This window comes from Felis catus, chromosome B4, assembly GCF_018350175.1.
Source record: "Felis catus isolate Fca126 chromosome B4, F.catus_Fca126_mat1.0, whole genome shotgun sequence".
NCBI lineage: Eukaryota > Metazoa > Chordata > Mammalia > Carnivora > Felidae > Felis > Felis catus.
This window is the reverse complement of record NC_058374.1, coordinates 60,210,458-60,233,937: the sequence shown is the minus strand read 5'-3', so window position 1 is coordinate 60,233,937 and position 23,480 is coordinate 60,210,458. Positions and strand designations below refer to the sequence as shown.

Genomic DNA, 23,480 nt, shown 5'->3' with positions numbered 1-23,480 from the left:
CATGACTGGGAATAAAAACCTTATAATCTTTGAGATAGGTCTTTTTTTACCCTTCAAATTTTTATTTAAATTTCAGTTAGAGATAGGTCTTAAACATATTCTAGAAGAAGTTCACATTTGAGGAATGCATTCACTTGATCTCACATCAGCTTTTGATTTGATAGCACTGTGCACTTGCCCACTGAGTGGTGCTGAAATTGGAGATGCAGCTGATAAATCCTTGGCATTTTAAAGTAGCCAAGGGCCAGCCCTATTCATCTTGAAATGTATATACAGACAAAAGCAGTGTGCTGAGGCTTGGGGTTATTGCAGAAACACTGATTCTAACCAGCTTTGTTACTTTTAAAAAAAAATTTTTTTTTTTTAACGTTTATAAATTTTTGAAACAGAGACAGAGCATGAACAGGGGAGGGTCAGAGAGAGAGGGAGACACAGAATCTGAAACAGGCTCCAGGCTCTGAGCTGTCAGCACAGAGCCTGACGCGGGGCTCGAACTCACGGACCGCGAGATCACGACCTGAGCCGAAGTCGGCCGCTTAACGGACTGAGCCACCCAGGTGCCCCAGCTTTGTTAGTTTTATAGAAAGCCCAAATGTAGCCTTCCTAGCAGTATCTGATACTCAAGAAGTATATATCCTGTGTTTCAAGATCAGGATATTTTTATTCCGGGTCCAGTTCTACCTACTGATACTGATTTCAGTATAGTGAATTTTCTGCAGGCTTTAGTTTTTCCAAAGCAGTGGGTTTACTCTTTTCCTTTTGCTCATATGGGAAAAAAAACTTGTGAGGGATAGCATTAAATGAAAAAAAATTGAGGAACCAAGGTATAAGATTCCAATTATGTGTATTTGTGTGTAAATATGTTTAAAAACATTTATAGGGAAGTTTTTCTGATTCAGAAGAAACTTCTAATTACCCCTGGGAAGACACAGGTTGTAGGAAGAAGCGGACTTACTTTAAACTGTAATATTTTCTGTATGGTAGATTTTTAACCATCTACATTTATTTTTTCCTTTATGTGAAAGATCTCAAAAAGGAACATAACCTAACCAACTTCTGAGAATTTATACACCAGAAATCACAGTACATAAATTATGCACATGAGTTAATGAAGCATTTTTTTTTTTATTTTATTTTTGAGAGAGAGCACAAATGGGGGAGGGACAGAGAGAGAGGGAGACACAGAATCCGAAGCAGGCTCCAGGCTCCGAGCTGTCAGCACAGAGCCTCTCTTGGGGCTCGAACCCACAGACCATGAGATCATGACCTTATACCGACTGAGCCACCCAAGCGCCCCTGGGTGCATTGTTTTAACAGAAATTTCAAACAGTCTGAATATCCATCAGAAGAAAGAGTTGAATAAATTATGATACATCTATACAAAGATTGTCACAAAAAAACTGGTTTGCAGGCAACAGAAAACTGGCTAGTGTATGTAAAACAAGGTTAGTTGGAAGTATACTGATGTTATTTGCTTCTGGACATTTCCCCCTATGCATTTTATTTATTTTTTTAATGTTTACTTTTTGTGAGAGAGCACGAGCAAGAGAGGGGCAGAGAGAGGAGATATAGAATCCGAAGTAGGCTCCAGGCTCTGAGCTCTTAGCACAGAGCTCGATGCGGGGCTCAAACTCAAGAACTGCGAGATCATGACCTGAACCGAAGTTGGATGCTTAACCGACTGAGCCACCCAGGCACCCCACCCGCTATGCAGTTTTTACATGGTTGTAACTACATCTGCAGTATAGCATTCAGGTTTTTATTATGTAAATTTAGTTATTTTTTTGTTCCTGTTGCTAGAATCTTTAAGCCACAGTACATATAAACTGCTTTGGGTAGATATTGATAGTAAATTAGTAATCTGGAAGTAAATTATTTCCTTATTGTATGACACTTAGGTTTAATTTGCTCACTCTAACACTATCATAATGTGGCTTTAACCAGGGGAAGCAGTAGAGATGGTGAGAGATGATAGGATTCTGATATATTTAGAAGGGAGGGGGGTCAATAGGATTTGCTGATGAATTGGATGCAAGATAGAAAAAGTGGAGTCAAAGATGCCAGGAAGGTTTTTGGCCTTGGCAGCTGAAAAGATGGAGTTGTCACTATCTCAGATAGGGAAGCATATGGAGAGGCCTGGGAGGAAGACTGCTTGGAGCATGTTAAGTCTGAGGTCTTTGATAGTTACAGTTGGAAGAGTCCAGAGTTCATGAGAGCTGTAAAATTGGGAGTCATCAGCATTACAGGTGGTATTTAAAGTCATGAGACTGGGTGAGATCACCAAGGAAGTGAGCAGGAATAAGGACTGAGCCCTGGGGCTTAAAGTCAGAAGAAAAGGACAGAGGAGGCTGAGAGGCAGCCACTGATGTAAAAAGAAAGCCCCTTCAAATTTCAATTAGAGATTATTCTTCATTGATATTTCACTAAAAAATGAACTTCTATTTTACTCTGTCAAAAAAGGTAGTGATCACCCAAAATTGAGTTATGGATCTGTGATCTTCCGGTCATTGAGGCAGTTTAGAAATAGAAAATTTTGGAAGTCACCTTGATATTAAAGAATACCAGTATGAGCAGAAAACACTCTGTGAGGTTGTGTAGAACTGGTTTTTTAGAATTGTATTTCCACTATAAAATAAAAAGCATGTAGTGGATAGATGATAAATAGATCATTGTTTTCTAGGGCTGCTGTAACAAATTACTACAGGTAGGGTGGCTTAGCAGAAATTTATTCTCTCACAGTTCTGAAAAATCAGGAAGGCCAGAAGTCTAACATCAAGCAGGGCTGGCCCCTTCTGGAGGCTCTGAGGGATGATTCAATTCATACCCCTCTCCTAGCTTCTGTTGGCACCTTAGGGCTCTGCAGCTTGCATAACTCTCTGCCTCTGTCTTCACATGGCTTTCTCCTTACGCCTGTTTCAAATATCCTTCTCTCTTATAAGGACACCGGTCACTGGATATAGGGCCCATCCTAAATTCAAGATGATCTAATTCCAAGATCCTTAAATCTGCAAAAACTATTAAAAATGTGGTCAGTATGGGACACCTGGGTGGCTCAGTCCGTTAAGTCTCTGACTCTTGATTTCGGCTCAGGTCATGATATCATGGTTTGTGAGTTTGAGCCCCGTGTCGGGCTCTGCCCTGGCAGCCTGGAGTCTGCTTAAGATTATCTCTCCCTGTCTCCCTGCCTCACAGGCACATGCACTCTCCCTCCTTCTCTCCAATAAACTTAAAATATATGGTTGGGGTGCCTGGGTGGCTTAGTTAAGTATCTGACTTCAGCTCAGTTTGTGAGTTTGAGTCCCGCATTGGGCTCTATGCTGATAGTGCAGAGCCTGCTCAGAATTCTCTCTCTCCTTCTCTATCTGCCCCTACCTCCCCCACTTCTCTCTCAAAAATAAAAATAAACTTTGAAAAGATATATATATATGCCACATTCACAGGTACAGGAGGTTAGCACTTGGACGTGCCTTTGCAGGGACACTTTGTAAAAAAAAAATTTAATACTGATTTTTGACAGGGAGGGGCATAGAGAGGGGGAGAGAATCCCAAGCAGGCTTGATGCCCAGTGTGGAGCCTGACTCGAGGCTCAATTCTCTTGACTGTGAGACCATGACCTGAGCCCATATCAAGAGTTGGATGCTGAGCCACCCAGGTGCCCCTGCAGCAGGGACACTCTTAAATCCACCACATATGATTATAAAAAGGTTTGCTGGATCAGCAATAAGTTGTTGGCCAATTCCTAAGAAATACAGATAGAAGTTGTTGCTAAGTACTAGTTTTGTGGTAAGAGATGAAATGCCAGAAAAATAAACTGTATGTAAGCATTGTTCTCACATTAACTTGGAGACCATATCAATTTCAACCACTCATCTTTATTGATAAAATAGGCTCCTATGCAGTATACACTCTCAGACATAAATTTAAGGTTCTGCTTAAAAACAAAAAATATATGGATGGAAAACTGTTGCTATGTAACAAAGTAAATGTCTTTAAACGCCAAGATCTTAAAATTATATCCAAGTAAGAAGACCAAGAATAAATTAACTTGTTTATAAAAAAATAGTTATCAAGAAACATTTTATAATAGAGCTGCCTCAATGAATTGCCTCAGACTTCATCTCAACTGTGTATTTTTTTAAATTCTGACTTGGGATAAAAACTGTATGAATGAATGTGCCACCAAATTAACAGATTCTTTACCCCAAACCAATAGAAAAGGTTAAAAATAAAAACTGTCATTTATAAAATATCAATTAAGGCCTCTGAAAAAAGGAATCTATTCAGTGTTTGGGCCATTAGCCCTTTTCAATCAGCCACATCAGCCCCACTTACTCCAAACTTAATATACAAAAATTCCAAAGTGAAAAGTAGCTTTGAATTTTACCCATATATGAAATTATACACAAAAGCTACCATGTGAATATTTCTTTAACAAATTACATACCCAAAAGTAGAATTTTCTATTGTGCTAATTTTAATATAAATTAGTATATTTAATCATATTTGATATTTTTATCCTTCTATAATCGTAAAATAAGAAAAATTTAGATTTCAATTGATGTTAAAGTACATTTCTTTATCTAGTGGCTTTTAAAAATTTACATACTGGATATAGGTTTTGTAAAAAAAAAAAAAAACACACACACAAAAAAACAAATACTTATAAATCTACAGATTTCCTCTCACCCCCACCCCCACCCTTTAACTGATAGAGTATAAGGAAAATCTTACAGGTTATAAGGACTAGAAAACAAATTTTATTTTGAAATTTTAATTTACTTTCTGTATTTCTTAAGAATACTTTTAAAAAAGGGTTCAATGAGGCAGAGGAATCCCCAATTTACTTTGACATTACCATACCTAGCTTGCTATATCAAACATTGCAACTCTGTTAGCTAAAAGAACTACCTAATATCCTTAAAGATCAACCAGAGAAGAGAAAAATCTCATCTTCATTATTTAGAACCAAAACTTAAATCTCTCAAAGGAGTAGTTTAACCTACTAATATGTCTCTTATAAGATCTTTCTTAGAAAGTAATATTCTTTCTCTTTCATTCCTGAAATGATATTTCATATACTTAAACTTATGGATAATTGTTAGTGGAGTATTTTAATTATGGCAAATCAGCTAAAATTAAATTAACTTTTGTTTATGGTGCATTTGAAACATTCCTACAGTCTTGCAAACTGAATTTTCTTTGACCAAAATTTACAGTAATGGGAAGGTAGACAGGCAACCATTAAAGCTGAAATCTCACAGTACATAAGCTATTTGTTAACTCTGACACCAAACAGGGAGGAGAAATAACATTTAATATGACAGTCTTCCATTCACAAAACTGTGCCAAGATGTGTATTTTAAAATTTGGATAATGTTATGAATTCCCAAACATTTATTGGGAATATTCATGTTTATCCAAGTATCAGCCAGAATAGCAACAGTACTGCTATTAGGTTCAGCAGTCACTCAAAAAATCTTTAGTTTGTTCCCCAATTAACAAAGTTTCTATTTTTTTATTATATCTTGGAATAAAATCTACAACCATTAATTCTGCATTTTTGCCAGTGTAAGAATGTCATTGCCAGTGCACTGTACATACTACAGAAAAAAAATAAAGGGTTGCTTGAGATGGGTTTTTCTGTTAATTCACTCATGTCAGTAGGCCAGTCCCAGTGACCATTTGGAGCCTTGCGGGAAGCTCACAGACTTACAGGCTCTTCAGCTCTTCCTCAGACTCAGGTCACTATTGGTCACTAATGCTGACAAAGATGAACTTTCAGACACATCATCTTTCCTAAGGTTCAGAAATGATTCTCGAGTTATTTGCAGGATCTCTCTCAAGCCTTTGTTTTCTTGCTAAAAGAAGGCAAACAAAAAGATGTAGTCACCAAGATAGCTACAAAAATACAAACCTATCTTAAGCCAAATGTAAGAAGGTATGACAAAAAGTTTTATAATTGGCAGAGCAGAAATAGACTAAATGAATATACAAAGTTGAAAACTTGAATCCAGAGAACACTTTTTTAAAGAGGTAGGAACTGTGCTCCTTTCCATCAGGTCAAAGCCGCCTTATTTATGCAGCTGTAACTGTAAATGGAACCTCAGAAACGGCCTCATTTTATAATCACAGTATAGACGAGGAAAAGTAACATCTAGATTTATATCGATATAAACACAACAAAGCCAATGATGAGAACCTTTAGGACTTTGGTTAGTACCTTTACTACTTTCCATGTTAGCATGGAATACAGGAAAGGTTTGGTTTTCCTCACTGGAATTTGAAAGCAGTGGGGCTGGTTGAGTAGATCTGAGATTTTTCAAGAAGGATAGTTAGGTGGGCAAGTCGAGCACTGATAAACAACTCTTTTTCTTCTAGATTAGTTACTGTAAGAATTTGCAGACATTTAACAACTACTTTGTTCTCAGTCTTACTTTCTATGTTTCAATGGTATAAAGCAAGGATCAGCAAACTACAGCCTGGCTTGAGGCCTGTTATTGTAAATTAAACTTCACTGAACATAGGTAAACTGAATATTTTTTTGTGTGTATGGCTGCTTTTGTGTTACAATGACAGAGTTGAGTAGCACAGAGTTGAGTAACACAGAATGTCTGGTTTGCAAAAAAATATTTTCTGTCTGGTCCTTTACTGAAAAAGTTTGCTAAGCCCTGTTTTAAAGAATGAGAGAGGGGCGCCTGGGTGGCACAGTCGGTTAAGCGTCCGACTTCAGCCAGGTCACGATCTCGCGGTCCGTGAGTTCGAGCCCCGCGTCAGGCTCTGGGCTGATGGCTCAGAGCCTGGAGCCTGTTTCCGATTCTGTGTCTCCCTCTCTCTCTGCCCCTCCCCCGTTCATGCTCTGTCTCTCTCTGTCCCAAAAATAAATAAAAAACGTTGAAAAAAAAAAAACTTAAAAAAAAATAAAGAATGAGAGAACACTATGCTTAGAGACTGAAATCACTTTTGGCCCTCTATAACCAGTATCTCCACCATCATTTCAAAAAGAAGCTTTTAAAGTATAAAAGTCTACTGATTTGAACTATTCAACAATAACTTATGCTTTCACTACCACACAATAAAAGACAGAAAAGCTTTTATATTCCACAGAAAAATACGAATGCCCAAAGAATATTTGTAGATTAAAATAATTTTCCCTGCATCACCATGCTCTCCAATAGAAATAAAGAAATTTTTTAAATTACTAAGTTAAAAGGCATATTCACCCAATAACAGGAACACATAGGATCAAAAAATGTCAATTTGCTCAAATACTGCTATAAGTTATACTGATCCTAGACTCTTGTATTACTATTGAAATAGTCTTGCATTATATACCCATATAACCAATATCCAGGTTAAGAAAGAGAACATTACTAGTTTTCCCGAGATGTATATATTTATTTAAATGGGATGTATTTTCTGGCATAAATCTTCGTGTGGACAGTTTTCACCCAGTTTACAATTTAAAACTTACTTCAAGTTGAAATATTCGTTCCTGTTCCTTGCAGCCCTGTTGCTCATCAATTTCAATGGCTTTCCTCATTACTGCTGCCATTTCTGTTATCTGATCAACATGTGCTTGTAATTCCTGAAAAAAAGATGGGAGTTGCAAATCAGTGAAATAACTGTTTTTACTTTTGGATACTCTCTTTAAAAAAAAAAAATCTGCTTTGCCACTTAATATGAATGTAATATTCTTACATTGCCATTTAACATGAATGTAATATATCAAACACATTTATAAGAAAGTTGACCATGAATGTGCTTTTGAAATCAGATTTCTGTTAGGACTATAAATAAGGATAAGCAGCATAATTACAACTAAACCCACTAGCAAGAAGAGTACTATTTCACATTCCTCTTACCACAAATGATCAACAACCTTTCCTTTTTTGTACCTACACCTACTAAAGTAATGGGAAAGACAAAAATTTTTGACACATTCAATCTCTTTATCTCTAAAGTCTTGATGATTTATAAATCTTTATTATCTATGCCTAAACATTGATCTCAATCCAACCTACACTTGATCTTAGCCAAAAGGCCAAGAAGCGATGATCTCAATCCAACCTAAAACTTTTCCAGGTTATAATCCTCCTTGAGAGCAGGAACTGTATCTTGTTTATATTTGCCTGTGTTTGGTACATAACAGATCAGATAATAATAAATACTAAGTAAAATGAACATAAGTCTGCTTTTAAGTATTAAAATATTGAATGGCCTTCTTTGCAAGCTGTTCAAAATATAATTTAGGTATAAAATAGATATCCACATTTATTTGGTACAGCAAGTAGATAAGTTTTTTCCAATCTTGTGGTATTCATTTTTGCACACCCATGATATGCCAGGCACTGGGCTAGGCAATAGGAATACGAAGCCTATTAAGATATGTTTCCTGCTTTCAAGGAGCTTCTAGTCAGGTGAAAGAGACAGACACAAGGTTTAAAAACCAGCAGAAACTTAAGAATAATCATTTCTCAACAAACAGCTTCTATAGACCATTGTTCGCTGGCAGTTGAGGGTGACTTTATTATATTAAGGTCAAAACTCAAGTATAAAAGCTCAAAACTGCCCCCAAACCTTGTCTCTTAAATAGCCGTATATCCCCTATTTGTGAAAAGGATTTGAAGGCGACCCCCAAAACCTATAAAACTAGTAAACTGTGAAAGAAATATGGAGAACAGTATCTTTAGCAAACCACACAATATCTTCTAGCCAACAAAAATGCAAGTCCTTGTATTATTTTAATGGAAAAACCTATACAATGCTAGTATGCAAAAGGCGGCAAAATAAAAGGACTAATCTACCCTATCCAATATGATGCTACATAACTGTCAATTAAAATTAAACACCTTTTAAAAAGTTAACAATTCAGCTCCTCAGTTGCATTAGTGATACTTCAAGTGCTCACTAGCCACATGTGGCTGGTGGCTTCCATACTGAACAGCACAGATAACATTTCCATCATTACAGAAAGTGCTATTGGACAGTCCTGGATTAGATTATGGTAGCAAGAATAGTGTCAAGACAAACATTTGTCATATTCTGAAACAGTTTTTTGAAAATGATTAAATCCCCTCCCTCTGGAAAGGGAGCATAATGTTTAAAAGCAAGTTAAATACAGATAACTGCAGCAGCAGGTTAAGGATAATGAAAAAATTCTGAACACCAACACTTTTTTCAGCTTATTTACTGTCCTTTTAGGTTAAAAGACGGTACAGGAAGGAAATAATTCTTTGCCTTTAAAATGGAAGAAAACAAGATTCCACTAATTTTTTCAGGACAGAGCCTGTTCTAATAAAATCATGAAACAAAACAAAATCCCAAGACTTCAAACAGAGTAGTATTTTTCTAGACCCAGTTCATGGATAGTTCATTTATTACAATAAAATTTTTAGGGAAGCATCATAGACCTTTTAATGAACACAAGAGGCTAAGACCGGTGTTTTCGAAACAGTCTTAAAGGCACAAAGTGTCAGTAACATAATCCTTGAATTGTCAGTGATATAATCCTTGAAATGCTCATTTTTAACTCTTGTTTAGGTTTGTTCAACTTTGCTCAGTCAAGACTTGCCACAATTAAAATAAAGTTAAGACAAAATAGTGTATGCTATTAAATCATAACACCTAAACAAAGGCATTTTTAGGTAACTGTGAACTCAAACTGAAGGACTACTAACCATCAGAAATCTGAATTAAAATAGTTTGAACAAAATTTTTATGAAATTAGATTAAAATGACTGCCAAGAAAACATCTTTGATGTTCCCAAAGAGGGTAATTGTTTAAAGACTACTAAAATTTTGCAGCGATAAAATGAAAAGCTGACTTGAACAACCTTTAAAGCCTGCAATTACCTAACAGGCTGTGTATGATACAATACACAGAGAAATGACAGATTTAAAGTTTCTACACTGAATGTTTTTGCACTGCTATCAAAAGCACAGCATTTTTTAAAAGCAAGTTCATTTATTTGTTGATTTAAACTGGCAGGAAAATTCAATGTAAAAGAACGTTTTAAATGGACCTCCCCCCTTCCGTCCACACCCCAAAAGTTGACTGTTTTATTTAGTGTACATTCTGATTTGCTTCCAAGTGCCTCCTCTCCAGTCCATGTTGAGATGCTTCAAAGATGTGTCGAGATGCATCAAGGAAGAATCCTTCGGAGCTGTTACGATGTACCATGTCAATCTGTAGTATAGAGTCATTATAATGTTAATACGGATATTATCCGTAATTTAAAAACTGATGAGTGTTAGTTCATGCGTGTTAGCCAACTGTTTGAAATGTTTGTTTTTTTAAGATTTCCAAAAAGGCATCTGTTCAAAAATAACGTAAAAATGAGTATTTGGATAAAAATGAGTTCTTCTCAAACCTTTTACTGATTTTTAAATCTGTGCTCAAAAACTTCTAAGTGAGGGAGAAATTCTGTATCACGGTGGTTTTAAAATGGTTTCACGCAAAATGCTGTTATGTGTAACTCTGTTAATCTAAATGTGTTATAAAATTTTTTTGTGTTTAGGCTTATCAGAGTGTCAATACCTAAACACATCCTGGAATCTTTTATTTCTGCACCTTTATCACACAAGTGTCTCTGCTCACCCACTTTTGCTTGTTGACACTCCCCCCCCCCCCCCTAATAATTAACTCAAGGGTGGACTTAGATGGGATTTTTCTTCCTTTCTTGACACCTTTCCAGATTCTCCTCGTGAGAACTAATCTTACTTCCACTCATATTCCCATATTAAATGATATCTCTATTTTAGGATTCATCACATCCTATCTTATATTCGATATGTTTCTATCTCCCTTTACACTGTAAGCTCCTATGGCAAAGTAATGGAACATATGTATTTATTCATCTTATGATTAATAACTAAGCCAGTGCAAGTGTTAATAAATGTTTATTTGAGTTGAAGTGTCTCCTTTTTGGGAAAAATCAAAATCACAAACATTAATATGTATTAGTTAGAATTAACAACAAGTAACTGAACAGTCATTTTATGGAAGGTAAGGATCAGCACTTAGATGAATTCAATCTCCATAGTAAAAAAGGATGGTTTACAGCTATCTTAAGAAATGTTTAACTTTACGGATTAATGAAATTGCTCTAGTGAATGGCAAAATCTTATGTGTTTTAGAAAACATTTGCTTCTGGCATAGTTGCTACCAGACAACTTAGCAACCTGCAGTATCTTATGCTAAACACTTTTTGGTCAGAGTATTCCCTTTAGATCCTAAAAAATTTCTTAGGTTTTAAACACTAGGGGCTTTTGGAATTTCTCAAGATTATACCAATAATTTAAATCAATTTAAATTTATTTTACCAATAATTTAAATCAATTCATCTTTGTACCTTTAAAAGAAACAGTCAAGTTATACAATTAAATTTAAATGCTTTTATAATGATCTCTAACAATAGATAAATTTATGTTCAAAAGATTGCCACTTAAACATCCAAGGTTATTCCCCTTCAGTTAGAAGATGAATAGTGTAATTAGATAACATTAAACGCTTATTTATTAATCTATTTTACTATTGACACAAGAAGTATCTATTACTAACTTCCTTAATAATGTAAAGTTGTCACACAAAGATTTACTAGATATTTAATTTTAATAGAATAGTAACTTAAAAATACCCACAAGCACTAAGATGGAAGAATTAAGAATTATCTTAAGGACTCATTCAAAATGTATTTCAATAATTGAGAAAGATGAAAACATGTCTTAAAACAGTATTTCTTAAATGTTAGTTATAACTAATAGTTAGCTCACCATTATCCAATACAGATAATAGCTAGAAATCACAGTATTCTAATATTTTTATTTCACACCAGCAGTTAAAACTCAGTTTAAAATGTAAATAGGAAAGGATTATTCTACTTGTCTTTATAGCGGTTGCTAACAAACACAGGGACATACAAAAAGGAAACACACAGGGATGTCAATAAGTAAAATGAGCAGAGGGAAAGACACAGATTTCTAACCAGCTGGGCTTTGTCTCTAAAAATGGTGCTGATCTGCGCCTGGGGGCAGCAGGGGGCAAAATTTTAAGATGTTGGTTCTTTTCCTCCCCAGCCGCCCATGGTTTTTTCCATCATACTCAGTATTATTTATAATCTGGATGAAGTAGCCTCATTCAGTAAATAGTCTTAAATCTACCTTTAGCTGGTTTCAGATTTCTGAAATGTTTTCAGCATTTCAATTTTTGTTTTTGCAACAAATGTCAACACACATATTAGAAGAAATATTTCTTAAAAGCAGATAACCTTACAGAATAATTGTGAATTGAATACACTTACCTTTAACTTCCCAAATAAAATTTATTTTTGAAAGTATGTTAAAGCTATTAGGGGACAAAAGGAGTTAGGAGGATAATCAAAATATGTAACAAGTAATGAAAAAAATAAGGAAAAGCAGAAAATTTCAGAAAGATGAAGTATTCAGTATCATGTTAGATACCTGTGATTTAACAACAGCAAAAAAAAAAAATCTCAACACAAGTTAACTGATTTGTGCTTCTTTTCATTTCAAATTATGTTTATAAAATGGATTACCTTGGAGTGCTGCTCTTTCAACTTCGTTATTATACCTGGATCATCTTTTTTGCTAGCCATTAGCAGTCTAAACATTTGCTCTCGATACTTGCTCATTATAAGTTCCAAGGCAGACTGATGTTCTTCCAGAGATGTACGCAATTCTATCAAGAACAAGAGTAACAGTATATTTTACTGAAACTTGAGTTAAAGATGTACAAAATGGTCTCTTCCCAATTACATTTATCAAAAAAGCAACTTTATAAAGAGGGTATTTTGGCAAGAAAACATACGAAAAAATCTTGCCATAAAGAAATAAAGGATACCAAATAGAGTCCTTTATTAGTTTTTTTAATAACCATTTAAAACTAATTTTTATAGAATCATTTCAACAAACATTTACTGAATAACAATTAAGTACCAGATAATGCTGTATATTAGGAACTCCCAAAAGGCCATGGAGCGCACAGTCTAGTCGAGAAAGCCAATACATAAATAATTATAATACAATATATAAAGTACAGAATAGAGCTCTACCCAAATATATATGAGAGAAGTCTGTGAGGAAAAAGTGGTGAAAGCTTTACATTACTGAGATTAATTTGCATTTCTTCAGCTGAAAACTAAAGGAAAAGACATTCTGAATAGGGAGGCATGACAGTGGATGCTGTGTTGAGGGACTAGTTCAGGATGGCAAGAAAAAAGGTTTCATGGAGAAGAGAGGTATGGGAAAAAGAAAAAAAGGCTTAGAGCTAATTTTGAAGGCTTTTGGATAAGGAAATAAGTATACAGTGAAGGTTCTAAAGCACAAGCATGATCAGATATATCTTTGAAAAATTAATCTGATGCCTGTGTTGAAGATAGACTGAAGGGGAAAAGAGACTGCAATCAGGGAGACCAATGAGGACAGTTCAGGGACGTGATTATGAATGCCTAAGCAAGAAGCCAAAGCAGTGGGACCACAGAGAAAGAAAGGGAATTATTTCATAGGTAACAACAATGGTACAAACTGGATATTGAGGGTGAGAACCTAAGATGACTCCAAGCAAGGTAGACACTCATATATAGGAAAGGGATAAAAACTAATACATAGATTTTAGACATATGGACCAGAAATAAGATTAGTAACAGAGAGTAAATTTAGTTGGCCATTGCCCCACTGGTTCCAAATTAATAGTCCAATTGTAAATTAAAGCTCTCTTTTAACTAAATGTAACTAATTTTAACTATAATCCAATGCACTATCCTCTTCAAAGTGTAGATTTTATGGTATGTGGATGAGAGTAACAAATAATAGTAAACAGTAACAAAAGAACATGTGCAAAAGAAATGAAAAAAAATTTTTAAACTCCTTTATTTTCAAGGCATTTGATGAGGCACTTAGTAACTTAATTCATTATAACATTCCTGGTTCTTAACTCTAGTGGTCAAACTCCGTTGTTTTTACAATCATATGTTCACTGGAATGAAGTGATTATATATATCTTACCTTTGTTCTCTTGTTGCAATTCTCTGATTTGTCTGTTTTCTTGCTGGATTCCCATAACTAATGTGGACCGTGGCCGATGCCTTGCAACTTCATTAAGTTCTTGAATTTCTTCCTGATACTAATGAAAAGATTAAAAAAGAACATGTGGGGAGAAAATATTTGAAAATATATTTCTGAGATATATATCTGATGAGGGCTTAATATCCAGAATATATAAAGAACTCTTAAAACTCTCAACAATAAGAAGACCACCCAATTAAGAGATGGGCAAATAAGATAAGTTCTGGGGATCTAATGTATAGCATGGTGACTATAGTTAATATTGTATTCTATGGTTAGAAATTAATAAGAGTAGATCTTAAATGTTCTCATCACACACACATACATGGTAATGATGTGAGGCGATGGAGGTGTTAACCTTACTGTGGTAATCACTTTGCAATACATATGTGTATCAAATCATCTTGTATACCCTAAGCTTACACAATGTTGTATGTCAATTCTATCTCAGTAAAGCTGGGGAAAAAATGGGCAAGGGGTCTGAAGAGACAATTCTCTAAAGAAGGTATACAAATGGCCAATAAGCACATAAAAAGATGCTTAATATTATTAGTCATTAGAAAAATGCAATTCAATATAACAGAGATACAACTTCACAACCACTAGGATGATCTTAATCAAAAAGTCAAATAACAAGTGTTAGAATGTGGAGAAACTATTATATTGTTGATTGGAATGTAAAATGGTGTAGCTGCTTTGGAAAACAGTCTGGCAGATCTTCAAAAAGTTAAACACAGCTATTATATGACCCATCCATTCTACCCCCAGGTATATACCCAAGATAACTAGAAATATATGTTTATACAGAAACATACACAAATATTCATAGCAGTATTATTTATGATAGCCCCCAAATAGAAACAATCCAAATGTCCATCAACTGATGGACACAATACACTATATCATGATGGAATATTAAGTTAGCAATTAAAAGGAAAAAAAACCTGATATATGCTACAACATGGATGAACTACAAAAACATTTTAAAAAGTCACAAAAAAGCCACATATAGAACAACATTTACATGAAATATCCCAAATAGACAAATCCATAGAGATAGAAAGATTAGTTGCCAGAGGGAAGGGAAAGCCAAGGGAGTGGCTGCTAACAGAGGTGGACTTTGGGGGGTGATGGGAAGTTCTGGAATTAGACAGTTGATCATAGTAGCACAACCTGTGAATGTACCAAAATCCAATGAACTATACCTTTCAAAGGGTACCTTTTATTTACGGGTATTGTGAATTATATCTCATAATAGTAAAAGAACATGGGCAAAATAAATGAAAAAATTTTTAATGTGAATCTAACTTTAAAACTGTACTCCTTTATATTCAAGGCATTTTATTTTTAATTTTTTAAGTTTATTTATTTTCTTAATAAAGAAACAGTGACAGAGACAGAGACGGTGTGAGTGGGGGGAGGGGCAGAGAGAGGGAGAGGGAGACAAAGAATCCCAAATAGGCTCCACACTGTCAGCGCAGAGCCCCATGTGGGGCTCAAACTCTCAAAACCATGAGATCATGACCTGAGCCGAAACCTAGAGTCAGACACTTAACGGACTGAGCCACCCAGGCACCCCTATATTCAAGGCATTTTAATGTTCCACTTAGTAATGTATTATAACATTCTTGGTTTTTAACTTTAGTTGTCAAACTCTTTTGTTTTTACAACTCAATACCAGATATGTTTACTGGAATGCATGAGTCAAACTGGATAGTTAGGGAGATAGGTAATCTGTTTAGGGCAACAAAACAAGTAAATTTGCTCCATTATTTCTAGTAGCTTTGTTAAAAGCATCATCCCAGGATTGCTTCCTTTTACAAAATGGATGAGTTTCACAAGAGTAGGCTATGAATATACATCTCCCCTGATTTCCATCATAATAGCAGAGATTTTATATTTCTCTTAGAGTTGAAAATTTTTATCATAAGGCTTAAAATGATAGCTGAACTCCATGGACCACTGGAAAATTCTTATATGCAAGTTCTTATATAAAAGAGTAAGAAGTGAAGCCCTTTTCATTTCTTCTTTTATTGATAGCATTAAGTGAAAAACAAGGTAGTAAGTACAAATTCAACAATTGCCTAATGTATAAACCAGATACTGCCTTACATCATTTTCAAAAACTACTTCATTGTTTTTTTTTTTAATTTTTTTTTTCAACATTTTTAATTTATTTTTGGGACAGAGAGAGACAGAGCATGAACGGGGGAGGGGCAGAGAGAGAGGGAGACATAGAATCGGAAACAGGCTCCAGGCTCTGAGCCATCAGCCCAGAGCCTGACGCGGGGCTCGAACTCACGGACCGCGAAATCGTGACCTGGCTGAAGTCGGACGCTTAACCGACTGCGCCACCCAGGCACCCCGTGAACTACTTCATTGTTAAATAACATCACTAAGTACTTTTACAGAGAAAAATATGAACATTACATTATAAAAATATGAGAGAGAAAAGTATGTGTCACTATTAGTAAAAGTTATTATTTGGTTTTTGTCATATATATCTGAACATAATATATTCATATATTTTCTAAACTCCAATGTGCAACTCTGTCAGAAAAACAAGTGATCAAATCTACAGTTTTTAGAGTATACATGCATATATACTGTCACCTGGATGTGACAAAATTATATGATAATGTAAAGTAAAATTAAAACATAGAAGTCAAGCTACTTTTAAATTCTATAGAACATTAAAAAATACCTAAATACTAATTAGGCAGAAATTTATGATTCAAGCAATACATAAATGTCTAGGACTGCTTTTTAAAAAAAGAATCAACAAGAAAGAAGAAAAATCAAACCTGCTTCATTGCTTCTACCCGCTTGTTAAGAGCTGTGGTTTGCTCAATCAGAGATTCTGCTGCATCATCATGATCTCTCAATCTTTCAACAAGAGCTTTAGCATCAGCAAGTGCCTTCTCAATTGTGCAACTCATTTCTAAAGGAATACCTATAAAATTAAAATCAAGATTCAAAACAAAGCCAGCATACCATTTTATTATTTTAGGTTCATGTTAACATAGATATGCTTCTTAAGCTACAATTGTTATAGGACTGTTCACGGGGAGAAAAAAACATCTAAGAACCCTTGCAGTTTTGTTTCTGTTAGGATGGCATAAGCTTGAAAGTGAATTTATAATAGTAAAAAATTAAAGCATATATAAATGATTTGCAGAAATAATCAGAATGTATTTAAAACACCCTGAATCTATGGTGGGGAAAAGAAGCACAAATCAAGTGAATACATTTTATATTGTATAAAAATTGTGCTTTTGGGGCATCTGGCTGGCTCAGCTGGTAGAGCATGCGACTCTTGATCTTGGGGTTTTAAGTTCAAGTTCCATGTTTAGGTGTAGAGATTACTGAAAAATAAAATCTTTTTATTTTTATTTTTTAAAATGTTTTTATTTTTGAGAGAGAGAGCATGAGCAGGGGAGGAACAGAGAGAGAAGGAGACACAGGCTCCAGGCTCTGAGCTGTCAGCACAGAGCCCGAAGGGGGGCTCAAACTCATAAACAGCGAGATTCTGACCTGAGGTCAGATGCTTAACCAACCCAGGTGCCCCAAAATAAAATCTTTAATAAAAAAAAAATTGTGCTCTTCATGAGGGCACTCTCTCATCTTGTTATTTGTGAAAAAGGTCACTTTATTAGTCTATATTCTGTGGTTCATGATTCTCAGTCACTAACGAGGAGATCCTTCCTAGCCTCTGCTTAGTTAGGTGACCTGAGACCCCATTCACAACACACACTGACCAGCCAAAGTGGTCTCTTATGTGTCATGCTACGTCAAAGTGTCCTTCTTTTGGAGGAACTACTTCTTATAGGAACTATTATAATCCTAACTCTTGCACTTTCCTTAGTAAGTAATTAAAAAAAATATATTACTTAGAGCACCAGCCATTATCAGAAATTTTTGATATGTTAAAATCAATAAATATTTAAGAGGAGCTCAAAATATTAGGAGACAAAATATGAAACAGTTAGTTAGCTTCATCATTTGGTATGCAGTGACCTCAAAACAAATTTTAATTCTAAAATAATCTCTCTCAAAAATGTAAACCTTCTGAAACTTACCATCTTTTTGTTTGTTTATTTATTTTGAGAATGACAGAGACAGACAGACAGGCCACAAACTGGGGGTGGGCAGAGAGAGGGAGAAAGAGAATCCCAGGCAGGCTCTGGGCTGATCTCATGAACTGTGAGATCATGATCTGCGCTGAAATCAAGAGTTGGGCACACAACCAACTAAGCTACCCAGGTGCCCCCTGAAACTTACTATCTTCAAATTTTCTCTTTATAGTAAGTTTTACCTTACCTTCTATACGAGCCATACTCTCTTCAGGGTTTTCTCAAAAAGTAAAATCACACTATAAAATTACTAGGCCAGAAGCCAGCTCTATAAGTTAAAACTCTCATATGGATCCCAGTTAACGGCTATAATTAAGGATTTCATCAACTTTAGGAAGACAGAAATTTGCTACAGAATGTGACAGAGTCTACTGTACTAGTTCAAACCTGAATAATAGGATTCAATTAGAATAAATTAAAGGGTAAAACTGCCAATTTACAAAATCTTCAATATGTGACTAGACATTTCTAGAGAGCTTCCAAAATTAAGCAAGCTGGAAATTAATACAACTTCTGGCTCCCCAGATAAAACAACCAAAAGATTTGTCTTCTAAGATTTGAGAGGTTTAGCAAAAGGTACTTGAAAAAATGAGAAGCAAAAGGGTCATTAGTTATCAATGTCCCATACTAGCTAAAACACAGAAGGACAACTATCCAGTGTCTATCCAAGATACTGCTTCTAGGAAAACATTAGCATCCAACAATGTCCTGTCCTTTCTCCAAACTTCCAAAGAGAATTACCAAATGCTATAGATGGATAATAATACAGATTTCCTTTCGTATTTAAGTCACCATATCTGCCATTAACTCCACTACCATGAAACACTAGATCCTTCAGAGTAAAAGTTTCAAGTTATTTAAAGTCCCCTTACCAATAAACCCACAAAAACAAACAGAACAAAACAAACAGGGAGGGAGAAGAGGGGACAAACTGACTTATATTTGATAGCTTGACACTACCTAAAATAGACAACACACAATAAAAATACTATATAAGCTAACATGCTATGTATGTACTAGTATACATACACATGTAAGTATAGAACTACTTTAAAGTGTGTTATAAACTAAGTTCTTTGACCACAAGTCCTTATGCAGGGGCCTCAGATAAAACAATAAAATCATAAACCTATGGAGAAGTTCAAAGATTCCATCACAGACACACAAAATCTGGTCTGACATTCCAAAAAGAAACATGGGATGATCAAGTTGTAAAATCTATAAAGATAAGAGCTGCCACAATCAGAATGGTGACTTGATAGCACCAGATGAAACCTCAAATGGACTTTAGAAACTCCATGAAACATCTCATTCCAACAGGAAAAAACTGGCCACAGTATTCAAAACATGGATAGAAAATTTTTTTGGATAGCATAAGATATGGCCCAGTGCATGCTTTATTTGTAGATAAATCTGGAAAATTTTTATTTTTTTTTAATTAAAAAAATTATTTTAGGTTTATTTATTTTTGGGAGAGAGACAGAAAGAGTGGGAGAGGGGCAGAGAGAGAGAGAGGGAAAGAGAGAATCCCAAGCAGGCTCTGCACTGTCAGCACAGAGCCTGATGTGGGGTTTGAACTCACAAAGCATGAGATCATGACCTGAGCTGAAACCAATAGATGGACGCTTAACCGACTGAGCCACCCAGGTGCCCCTGGAAAAATATTAAAGACGAAATGAGGACTAAAACCATTCCTAAAGGATTTTTTTAACATCTCCCAGTGGATTTTATAAGGTTGTCTCTCTATGCTCTAGGAATATGTAACATTCATTAATATACTAGAATATTTATTTTATGAATGGATTGAAAAAGCCCTCTGCTGAAAAGGCATAATAGTAACAGAAGTTAAAATACTATTATAGTTTGTATTTCCTATCAACTACATTCTAACTTGTCAATCAAGTAATATGGAAACAAAAGCAAAAAGTAATATGGAAACATATTTAGCTGGAACAGTTATTTATGAGCTTAAATTATGCAACACTTTGTCTCTTCCTCAGAAATCTTCCTGTCTTCATCATTCCCAGGCCTCAGCAAAACCCAAACAGGATAAATCCAAGTAGGTCTAAGCTGAGACACATCATAATCAAATTTCTGAAAACTAAAAACAAAGAAAAATTCTTGAAAACAGTAAGAGACAAATGATACTTATAAAGAGCCAACAATTTGAAGGACTATCAATCTTTCATCAGAATCAGGATGGCCAGAAGCCAAAATGATTGAAACTGAAAGTGGAACACTTAAAATACAGAAAGAACAGAACTGTCACCCCAGAATTCTATACCCAGCAAAAATACCATACATACATGAAAGTGAAATAAAAATCATTATCAGAAGAAAACGAATTCATTTCTAATAGATTTGTTCTAAAGGAAATTCTTCAGAGAGAAGCAAAATGGTATCAGAAGGCAACTTAGAGCATCAGGAAAAAAGGAGAACAGAAATAGGCAAATACAGTGATGTATTTCTGAGTGTTTTAAAATGTCTTATGTTTGAGGGGGCGCCTGGGTGGCTCAGTCAGTTGAGTGTCCGACTTCAGCTCAGGTCATGATCTCATGGTTCCTGAGTTTGGGTCCCACATCGGGCTCTGTGCTGACAGCTCAGAGCCTAGAGCCTGCTTCAGATTCTGTGTCTCCCTCTCTCTCTCTGCCCCTCCCCTGCTCATGCTCTGTCTCTCTCTGCCTCTCAAAAAATAAACGTAATAAAAAAAATTTTTTTAAATAAAATGTCTTATGTTTGAAAACAAGAACTATAACTTTTACCTGATAGAATTTTCAATTTTTTTTTAAATGTTTATTTTTTTTTCAACGTTTTTTATTTTTTTTGGGACATAGAGAGACAGAGCATGAATGGGGGAGGGGCAGAGAGAGAGGGAGACACAGAATCGGAAACAGGCTCCAGGCTCTGAGCCATCAGCCCAGAGCCTGACGCGGGGCTCGAACTCACGGACCGCGAGATCGTGACCTGGCTGAAGTCGGACGCTTAACCGACTGTGCCACCCAGGCGCCTCAGAATTTTCAATTTATGTAGATATATAACTATGACATAAAAGTGGAAGGGTAAATGGACCTATAAAGTGAAAAGGTTTCAACATGTCACTTGAAATTATTAAATGTTGGGGTACTTGGGTGGCTCAGTTGGCTAATCATCCAACTCTTAATTTTGGCTCAGGTCACAATCTCATGATTCATGGGATTGAGCCCCACACTTGACAATGTGGGCCTGCTAATATGTAATTAGTTATGTATGTATGTATGTGTGTATATGTATATGTGTATATATATATATATATATATATATACACATATATGTATATATGTATAGATACATATATATGTATACGTATATGTACATACATATACACACACATACACACACACACATATATATACATACATATATATACACACACATATATATATAAAATTCCTAGCGAAACCTCTTCAAAAACTGTACAGAGATAATAGTCAAAATCACAAGAGATGAATTAAAATAAAGGAACAAAAGATTGAAGGAACAAACAAAATAAATCATAAGATGTTGGATCTAAATCCAACCATATTTATAATTACACTACATGTAAATGTTATAAACACACTAATTAAAGACATTATCAGAATGAATTAAAAAACAGGACCCAGGGTGGGGAACCAAGATGGTGGAGTACGAGAATCTTCAGCTCACCCTGTCCCCTGAGCACACCAAGACAACAGTCACATCTGTACAACTAACTCTAAAAACAACCTGAAGACTGGCAGAACACACCTTACACAGTTAATGGTAGAGAGGTAGGAAAGGTAGGAGAGGTAGAGACTGGTTGGGAACCAACTCCCTGACAAGACAAACCACAAATGGGAGGGATACCACAAGCACGGAAGAGTATCAGACCCCATCCCAGGCATCTCAGGCACTGGGGACATGCACTGTGAAGACAAATTCCCATTAACATCTGGCTATGAGAACCAATGGGGCTTAACTTCTGGAGCTTTTAAAATCAGTAGAGTTTAACTCTGGGGACTTTAAAAATCAGCTGGCTTAACAAAAGAGGTGGAGGGCAATAGGAAACTGGTCCCTGCCCTTAAAGAGCAAGCATCACAAATAATTCAGGCACAGGAGCAACAGTTTGAAAAGTGCCTGGGGTATATGTGAAGGAGACTTACTTACTAATCTCAGGACATGTGCTGAAAGAGCAGGAATCTTCAGAGATTACTCCAAGAAAAAATTGATGGTGGGGGCCACTTCCCTTCCCTTGCCTAGCCTAGATAGCCAGACACCTGCGGGAATCAGCACCAACACTCTCCACACTTGCTAGCACTGCATGCCCTGCCCCCACATTCCCCTGCCACCTACCTGTTCCAACCCACCCATCTTGGCACACATCCCTCTAAAGAGACTCATGCTCCTCCATATCCTGCAAGCAGCCCGGGCAGGGAATGGTGCCATTCCAAAGAAACTCCTGCACTGTGGAGGGGAAAGATAATCTCACATACCAGCTGGCTCACAGTTCTAGAGCCAAACCTCTTAGCAGGCTGTACAGGAAGAGTACTCTGCCATATCGTGCACCTGCAAGTGCAGCCAGAGGTGGAATATAGACACCTAGTCTTGACTGCTGGCCCCAGGCCCCAAAAAAAGCTGCTGTGGGCTCTGCAGGGAGAAGGCCCTGCCTTTTGCTGTACCAACATAGAGAGGCTAATTGCAGACAGGTAGCCTGACTGCTGACCCTGCCACCCATGAGCCAACTGGGCCTCACACAGGCTCCTCAACAACTCAGGGACTAAACCCTGCCCAGTGTGCCCACAGTAGGCTTTGCAGTCAACTGGGCTGAAGGCTCAGTCACAACTGGAAGACATATACAGCCCATATAGGACACTGCTGGAATACCTGATTCTGTTGACCCGGGGGCATTATACTACAGGGCACCACAGGACCTCTTTGACACAAGGTCACTACTTTCAAGAAGTCGTAGCTGACCTAATACACAGAAACAATCACGGAGAGTTAGACAAAACATAGTCAGAGGACTATGTCTCAGATGAAAGAACGGGACAAAATCACAGCAAAAGAGCTAAATGAAACTGAGATAAGCAATATGCCTGATAAAGAATTCCAAGTAATGGTCATAAAGATACTCACTGAACTTAAGAAAGAGTGAATGAATTCATGAGAACTTTAAGGAAGAGATGAAGAACCAGCAAGGGATGAATAATTCAGTAAGAGAAACAAAAAAACACACTTGAGGTAATCAAGGGATTAGGGGAGGCAGAA

At 36.1% G+C, this 23,480-nt stretch overlaps 1 protein-coding gene across 3 annotated transcripts in view; it reads right to left on the bottom strand.

Annotated features, from left to right (window-relative positions):
* Positions 1-3,852: 3,852 nt before the first annotated feature.
* The window catches only part of FGFR1OP2 (FGFR1 oncogene partner 2), a 35,601-nt gene continuing 15,973 nt past the window's right edge, over positions 3,853-23,480 (bottom strand). For 2 of the 3 annotated variants that reach the window (XM_003988514.6, XM_006933577.5), the window contains exons 2-7: positions 16,887-17,035; positions 14,023-14,140; positions 12,555-12,697; positions 10,073-10,186; positions 7,472-7,585; positions 3,853-5,858 (exon numbers count right to left, since the gene is read on the bottom strand). In XM_003988514.6, coding sequence (XP_003988563.1) covers positions 5,721-5,858; positions 7,472-7,585; positions 10,073-10,186; positions 12,555-12,697; positions 14,023-14,140; positions 16,887-17,021 — 762 coding nt within the window. In that variant the 5' untranslated portion in view covers positions 17,022-17,035 and the 3' untranslated portion in view covers positions 3,853-5,720. The remainder of the gene's footprint in view (positions 5,859-7,471; positions 7,586-10,072; positions 10,187-12,554; positions 12,698-14,022; positions 14,141-16,886; positions 17,036-23,480) is intronic. The other variant, XM_003988513.6, reaches the window with a different exon arrangement.